This window comes from Procambarus clarkii, chromosome 13 (assembly GCF_040958095.1).
Source record: "Procambarus clarkii isolate CNS0578487 chromosome 13, FALCON_Pclarkii_2.0, whole genome shotgun sequence".
NCBI classification, from domain to species: Eukaryota; Metazoa; Arthropoda; class Malacostraca; order Decapoda; family Cambaridae; genus Procambarus; species Procambarus clarkii.
This window is the reverse complement of record NC_091162.1, coordinates 48,876,549-48,885,012: the sequence shown is the minus strand read 5'-3', so window position 1 is coordinate 48,885,012 and position 8,464 is coordinate 48,876,549. Positions and strand designations below refer to the sequence as shown.

Here is an 8,464-nt window from a genome sequence, read left to right as displayed (position 1 = left end):
CACAGAAGCCTTCCAGCAACTGGCATAACAGGTACGCCTTAACCCGCTCCACCACCCGCTCAGATCCCTAAAAGAGATGGTAATTTCGGAGTATTTAAATACCCCAAAGATCAACACCTCCCAAGAGCTCTAGAGCAAGTGAGGGGTCATTTATACGTTTATTTCATCAAGTCCCTGTTAATATGGGAAGACACAGTGTCTATGCTTAAGGCACAACTCTCCTAAACACGAGAGTGAAGAATACAACTTTAGAACACTTTCCCACCAGGAGACTCGAACCCTAGCCAGCACAGAAGCCTTCCAGCAACTGGCATAACAGGTACGCCTTAACCCGCTCCACCACCCGCTTAGACCCCTAAAAGAGATGGTAATTTCGGAGTATTTAAATACCCCAAAGATCAACACCTCCCAAGAGCACTAGAGCAAGTGAGGGGTCATTTATACGTTTATTTCATCAAGTCCCTGTTAATATGGGAAGACACAGTGTCTATGCTTAAGGCACAACTCTCCTAAACACGAGAGTGAAGTATACAACTTTAGAACACTTTCCCACCAGGAGACTCGTATAAATGACCCCTCACTTGCTCTAGTGCTCTTGGGAGGTGTTGATCTTTGGGGTATTTAAATACTCCGAAATTACCATCTCTTTTACGGGTCTGAGCGGGTGGTGGAGCGGGTTAAGGCGTACCTGTTATGCCAGTTGCTGGAAGGCTTCTGTGCTGGCTAGGGTTCGAGTCTCCTGGTGGGAAAGTGTTCTAAAGTTGTATACTTCACTCTCGTGTTTAGGAGAGTTGTGCCTTAAGCATAGACACTGTGTCTTCCCATATTAACAGGGACTTGATGAAATAAACGTATAAATGACCCCTCACTTGCTCTAGTGCTCTTGGGAGGTGTTGATCTTTGGGGTATTTAAATACTCCGAAATTACCATCTCTTTTAGGGGTCTGAGCGGGTGGTGGAGCGGGTTAAGGCGTACCTGTTATGGCAGTTGCTGGAAGGCTGCTGTGCTGGCTAGGGTTCGAGTCTCCTGGTGGGAAAGTGTTCTAAAGTTGTATACTTCACTCTCGTGTTTAGGAGAGTTGTGCCTTAAGCATAGACACTGTGTCTTCCCATATTAACAGGGACTTGATGAAATAAACGTATAAATGACCCCTCACTTGCTCTAGTGCTCTTGGGAGGTGTTGATCTTTGGGGTATTTAAATACTCCGAAATTACCATCTCTTTTAGGGGTCTGAGCGGGTGGTGGAGCGGGTTAAGGCGTACCTGTTATGCCAGTTGCTGGAAGGCTTCTGTGCTGGCTAGGGTTCGAGTCTCCTGGTGGGAAAGTGTTCTAAAGTTGTATACTTCACTCTCGTGTTGAGGAGAGTTGTACCATATATATATATATATATATATATATATATATATATATATATATATATATATATATATATATATTTATATTTATATATTGTCGGAATCCGACACACAGATAATAACAGTCTCCCCTTTCAGTATTCCCTTCAGAAAAGAAAATGGGTGAGCCCGTGATGTCAGAGACGACGTCGTATATTTACATCAAGTAATACTGTTTATACAACAGTCTTGTATCTAAATTTAACAAAAAAGTACTCAACAAGATTGAATATAATTACTAACACCAAAATATAGCTTAACCCGCTTGTTAATGTAAAATTACTTTAGAGGTGGAACCATGCCCTCAGGGGCAGCGGCCCAGAGCGTCACTTACCTCACAACAACAACAAACAAAACACGCTGTAGAGAGCTCCTCAAGCTGATTCCCCAGACACCCAAATTATGTGTCAACAACCAGCAACACAGCCTCTCAACATCACAGCAACGACCGTATCTGTCTTACCAAGTATTTGTATATTAAACCAGTGCACTGTTTAGTATCAATAGGTAGGGGGTCATGATGTATGAATAACACCCCACAAAAGTATGTGTACCCCATTTAACACCCACCTATTTCATGCCATACCTGTAATTATATATTTAGGGAACATTTATTAATTCCTTCTATCCCATACAGATAAATTGTGATTTGGAATAGCAAGAAACAGAGCAGACAGTTGGCCTTACACATTTACCTAGCTGTATGCCAGGGCTTGTAGTCTCCACAGCCGCCATTACATGGCACAAAGAGGCACAGGGCCACACCCATATTGATGCTACCATTACACAGCCTTAGCAGGCCCCTTAACAGGAACAGCTAAGCCCTCATTATTTATAGTAGTATTAGTATTCATAATTAGTAATTATTACTAATAGATTAGACCACCATATGTGGTATGATATAATTATATTAATAAGGTAAACAATTTGTGGTTTAAGAATGAGCCATCTCAAAGTGGTGTAAGCTACAAATTGTCCCTCCAACTGTGTGAGATAATTTCAGGCAGTTTAATCAAGTACATACAGTCCACTCAATTAATTCTTACTTACTAAGAAAATAAATAAGACAAAACTTTATCTTATTAAAGTCAGTTAAAAAAAAAAGAGAAAAGCTGCCTGGAGTTTCCCCACACACACACACACACACACACACACACACACACACACACACACACATATATATATATATATATATATATATATATATATATATATATATATATATATATATATATATATATATATATATATATATTATTAAATATGACCAAAAAAGTAAGATTAATAATTCTAACACGAATTTTCTCTATCTTTCTTATGTTTCTTTTCACTGTTGATGGTAATTCAAAGATCAATTCTCCAAAATTCATTTTTATTTCTAGTCTGACGCGACACTTGAGCGTGTTTCGTAAAACTTATTACATTTTCAAAGACTTTAGTTTACAAACACACAACTGAAACTGAATAGAGCTTACACATCTTCGAGGTTTATATCTACATTTGGGTGAGGTGGATGAAGTGAAAAATGAACTTTCAACAATGGGTATTCAATGGGTATTAAATTCCAACACAAGACAGAACACGAAACAATGGGTATTGAATGGGTATTAAATTCAAACACAAGACAGAACACGAAACAATGGGTATTGAATGGAAGTGATTGTAGAAAGTCTATTGGTCCATTTTTCTTGATGCTTCTATATTGGAGCAGAGTCTTGAAGTGGGTAGAATATAGTTGTGCATTAATTGGCTGTTGATTGCTGGTGTTGATTTCTTGATGTGTAGTGCCTCACAGACGTCAAGCCGCCTGCTATCGCTGTATCTATCGATGATTTCTGTGTTGTTTGCTAAGATTTCTCTGGTGATGGTTTGTTTGTGGGAAGAGATTATATGTTCCTTAATGGAGCCCTGTTGCTTATGCATCGTTAAACGCCTGGAAAGAGATGTTGTTGTCTTGCCTATATACATGGTTTTTTGAGGCTTACAGTCCCCAAGAATGCATTTGAAGGCATAGACGACGTTGGTCTCTTTTAAAGCGTTCTGCTTTGTGTCTGGAGAGTTTCTTATGAGTAGGCTGGCCGTTTTTCTGGTTTTATAGTAAATCGTCAGTTGTATCTTCTGATTTTTGTCTGTAGGGATAACGTTTCTACTGACAATATCTTTCAGGACCCTTTCCTCTGTTTTATGGGCTGTGGAAAAGAAGTTCCTGTAAAATAGTCAAATAGGGGGTATAGGTGTTGTGTTAGTTGTCTCTTCAGAGGTTGCATGGCGTTTCACTCTCCTTCTTATGATGTCTTCCACGAAACCATTGGAGAAGCCGTTGTTGACTAGGACCAGCCTTACCCTACAGAGTTCTTCATCGACTTGCTTCCATTCTGAGCTGTGGCTGAGGGCACGGTCGACATAAGCGTTAACAACACTCCTCTTGTACCTGTCCGGGCAGTCACTGTTGGCATTCAGGCACATTCCTATGTTTGTTTCCTTAGTGTAGACTGCAGTGTGGAAAACTCCGCTCCTTTCCATGACTGTTACATCTAGAAAGGGCAGCTTCCCATCCTTCTCCATCTCGTAAGTGAAACGCAACACAAAATTCTGCTCAAATGCCTCCTTCAGCTCCTGCAGATGTCTGACATCAGGTACCTGTGTAAAAATGTCATTAACATACCTGCAGTATATGGCCGGTTTCAAGTTCATGTTGACTAAGACTTTTTGCTCGATGGTACCCATGTAGAAGTTTACAAACAGGACACCTAGGGGAGAACCCATGGCGACCCCATCTACTTGCTTATACATGTGCCCATCCGGGCTCAAGAAGGGTGCCTCTTTAGTACAAGCTTGGAGTAGTTTCCTTAGACTGTTTTCTGGTATGCCAAGAGGAGTACAGGCCGGATTACGGTACACTCTGTCGGCTATCATCCCGATTGTATCATCCACAGGTACGTTGGTAAACAGATATTCTACGTCCAACGAGGCTCTTATCCCTGTGGCCCGTGTTCCCCGCAGCAAGTCAACAAATTCCTTTGGAGACTTCAGGCTGAAGGCGCAAGGGACATAAGGAGTCAGCAAGCCATTGAGTCGTTTCACCAGTCTGTACGTGGGTGTGGGTATCTGGCTGATGATTGGCCGAAGTGTTTTTCCAGGCTTGTGTGTCTTGACATTTCCATATGCATATCCAGGTTTATATTCCCCAATAATCTTTGGCAGGTGGAGTCCAGATTTCTTGGCGTTTACAGTTTCGATCAATTTGTTGACCTTTGCTTTCAGTTCGGCTGTAGTGTCGTATTAATATTAATACCCTATTAATGCCACCTCACCCCATCCACCTCACTCAAATGTAGATATAAACAAAATCGGAGATGTGTAAGTTCTATTCAGTTGTGTATTTGTAAACTAAAGTCTTTGAAAATGTAATAAGTTTTACGAAACGCGCTCGTGTCGCGTCAGAGTAGAAATAAAAATGAATTTTGGAGAATTGATTTTTGAATTACCTCCAACAGTGAAAAGAAATGTACGAAAGATTGAGAAAATTCGTGTTAGAATTATTAATCTCACTTTTTCGGTCATATTTAATAATATATGTCTACAGGAAAGACTGGTACCAAAATATACTTATATATATATATATATATATATATATATATATATATATATATATATATATATATATATATATATGGGAAATAAATAAATACATAAAATGTTTATATATATATATATATATATATATATATATATATATATATATATATATATATATATATATATATATATATATATATATATATATATATATAATGATACGAAAATTGGAATATGCAGCAGTTGTATGGTGCCATATATCAGGACGCACGTAAGTAAACTGGGAACGGTGTAAAGGCATGCTACAAAATGGCTTCCAGAACTGAAAAACAAGAGCTACGAGCAGCTAGCTTTTTTCATTGTGCCAAAGCTAGAAGAAAGAAGAGAAAGAGGTGATATGATCACTACATAGAAGATAGTAACAGGAATCTACAAACTTGAAAAAGAGGAATTCCTGAGATCACCAACTTCTAAAACAAGAGTACACAGATTCAAGGTAAGGAAACCAAATGACAGAAAAATTATTAGAAATCTTCCTTTTGCAAAGAGAGTGGTAGACGGTTGGAACAAGCTAAGTGAGAAGATGATTGAGGCCAAAACCGTCAGTAGTTCCCAACGTTAAACGACAAAGAGTATTGGGAAGACGGGACACCACGACCGTAGCTCTCATTTTGTAACTACCCTTAGACAATTACGTACAGACACGCCTGTGCGCGCGCACGCCTGCCCGCGCACACGCTGCTATGTAAATAATATGAGATAGATTTATACCCGAACAACAGGTGGACCTTTTTTACAAACGATACATTTGAGGTTTTATGAATGTTGTGATCGTCTTAGACTAGTTAAATTAAGTTTTGTGATCATATTCACTAATGCTTGCTGTCTAAGGCTGATGATAAATAAAACATAGGTACTTTTAAGAACTTTAATTATGGATGTTTTCCATTTATGACTTTCTGGTTAACATTGTTCTGCTGTGAGCTGTAGAACGGGACCATCAACACCGCGTGTTGCTGACACAACACATTAACAAACATGATAACATTAAGCATAATATGGGCTCCTGGAGCAGTTAGTGTCCTGCCATGTCTCTACGGCTGCCTGTACACGCCCTGGAAGATCTACGGCTGCCTGTACACGCCCTGGAAGATCTACGGCTGGCTGTACACTTCCAGGAAGATCTACGGCTGCCTGTACATTTCCAGGAAGATCTACGGCTGCCTGTACACGCCCAGGAAGATGTACGGCAGCCTGTACACGCCCTGGAAGATCTACGGCTGCCTGTACACGCCCAAGAAGAGAATGTTGCTGGTATCGTTATCTTGAATGAGAAAGACGAAGGGTCGGTCACACGAGAACACGCGAGGAGGTATTAAGGACGTAAGACTGACGACCAGAGCTGTCGCAGCAGCAGCCTCCGAGCCCTCCTCGTTCACCTCTATCACGGCCTTATGGATGCTATCGGTAACCAGCAAATTGCCAGTAGGATGATAATTAGAGAGGTCGGCAGCATCAGTGAACAGGTCCTGGATCCCGAGGGTGTTGAGAGCCTGTGGTAGAGATGAGAGTGTTACAGGTAACATACAACACGTTGCTATTCGCCTCAAGCTGGTCTCTCTCCCTGCCGACAGTGTAACAATGTACATATAGAACAGCGCCGGTATGCAGACGGGTCTTAATAAGGGAGGCAAATGTCTGACGATCTGTGTGCGTTGGCTACTGACGGCACTAAGGTTGTAGTTAGTGTACACAGTGAACCATCTGTGTTCACAGTGAACCATCTGTGTATACAGTGGACCACTTGTGTACACAGTCGACCACTTGTGTACACAGAGGACCATCTGTGTGCACAGCGAACCATCTGTGTGCACAGTGAACCATCTGTGTGCACAGTGAACCATCTGTGTACACAGTGAACCATCTGTGTACACAGTGGACCACCAGTGTACACAGTGGACCATCTGTGTACACAGCGGACCATTTGTGTACACAGCGGACCATATGTGTACACAGTGGACCATTTGTGTACACAGTGGACCATCTGTGTACACAGCGGACCATATGTGTACACAGCAGATCATCTGTGTACACAGTGGACCCTCTGTGTACACAGCGGACCATCTGTGTACACAGTGGACCATATGTGTTCACAATGGACCATCTGTGTACAAAGCGGACCATCTGTGTACACAGCGGACCATCTGTGTACACAGCGGAAGATTTGTGTACACAGTGGACCATCTGTGTACAAAGCGGACCATCTGTGTACACAGCGGACCATCTGTGTAGACAGCGGACCATCTGTGTACACAACAGACCATATGTGTACATGACAGACCATCTGTGTACACAGTGAACGATCTCTTGGTGGGAAGTAATGCACAGGGATCTGGTATATATAATATGTCAAGCCACAAGGGTGAAGAGACGTGACACAGGGATGTGGTATATATAATATGTCAAGCCACAAGGGTCAAGAGACGTGACACAGGGATGTGGTATATATAATATGTCAAGCCACAAGGGTCAAGAAACGTGACACAGGACAAAGTACACCAATGGTTCAAGAGGCAGTGGAGAGAAGCGCATGAGAGGAAGACAAAAGCCTGGACAAAGTGGAGAGAGCTCGGATGAGAGGAAAATAGACGCACTTGTTAAGACCCTGGGTTCTTTAGTTGGAAACTAGAGATGAAATTGAGCTCTAAGAAGTACTTTACATTATTTAATAGTACTGCTGATCCGTTTTTGTTCCTATCGTCCTTGCCAGATGTAAGACGAATCTTGTTTCTCACAAAGCATTCAGACTCTGAGCTTGTTGTTGATTATTAAGCACTGAACTAGTTATCAACTATTCTTAGAACTATTAAAGAAACCAGTTTTGTACGTCGGTGAAGATTTGTAATGTTTATAAGCTGCACGGTCAGCTGGTTATCTTCCCGGCAACAACAACTGGAGAGAGCTCGAACTGGAAGCTCCGACGGCCTTGTCTGGACTGCTGTGGTTGAGCCAACACCTCTCCTTTGTGGCTCTGTATCCTCCTCCTCTTCCCTTACCTTATCCTGTGTCAGTTTACAAAGTAAACCGTGTACCGTGTTGCATGTATGTTTCTGGCATAAGTATGTAGTAATGTGTTTAGGCTATGCTAGTGTTTATAATGCTAAGTTACTCTAAAGGGTCTCAGTGGAACGACGTGTGCTCAAATGGTACCAAGTTACCTAGAGTCCTTGCTAGTGTCCCCTGCCTAGTAGACTTTACCCTAGCTTGTCCCAAGTGTAAGCCTTGTATCCTGTCTATGTGGACCAAGGTAGTTAACGTAGGATAGTGTGGTAAAGTAGTTATTGTTATTGTTGTTAATGTATATGGGGGGTTGTTAAGAGGGTTTAATAAATAAGTTAGTTTTTAAAGGAGTATCCATTCTGATCCCCCGTGAAGGGGATCAGTGATCAACCTCGAGGATTGACGTATTACTTGAAGCCACTACTTTAA

The 8,464-nt window shown here is 41.4% G+C and overlaps 1 protein-coding gene across 3 annotated transcripts in view; it reads right to left on the bottom strand.

Moving 5' to 3' along the window:
- Positions 1 to 5,889: 5,889 nt before the first annotated feature.
- LOC138364304 (ipis-1-like) overlaps positions 5,890 to 8,464 on the bottom strand; it is a 48,925-nt gene continuing 46,350 nt past the window's right edge. For 2 of the 3 annotated variants that reach the window (XM_069323900.1, XM_069323899.1), the window contains one exon: positions 5,890 to 6,528. In XM_069323900.1, the coding sequence (XP_069180001.1) occupies positions 6,250 to 6,528 (279 nt within the window). In that variant the 3' untranslated portion in view covers positions 5,890 to 6,249. The remainder of the gene's footprint in view (positions 6,529 to 8,464) is intronic. The other variant, XM_069323901.1, reaches the window with a different exon arrangement.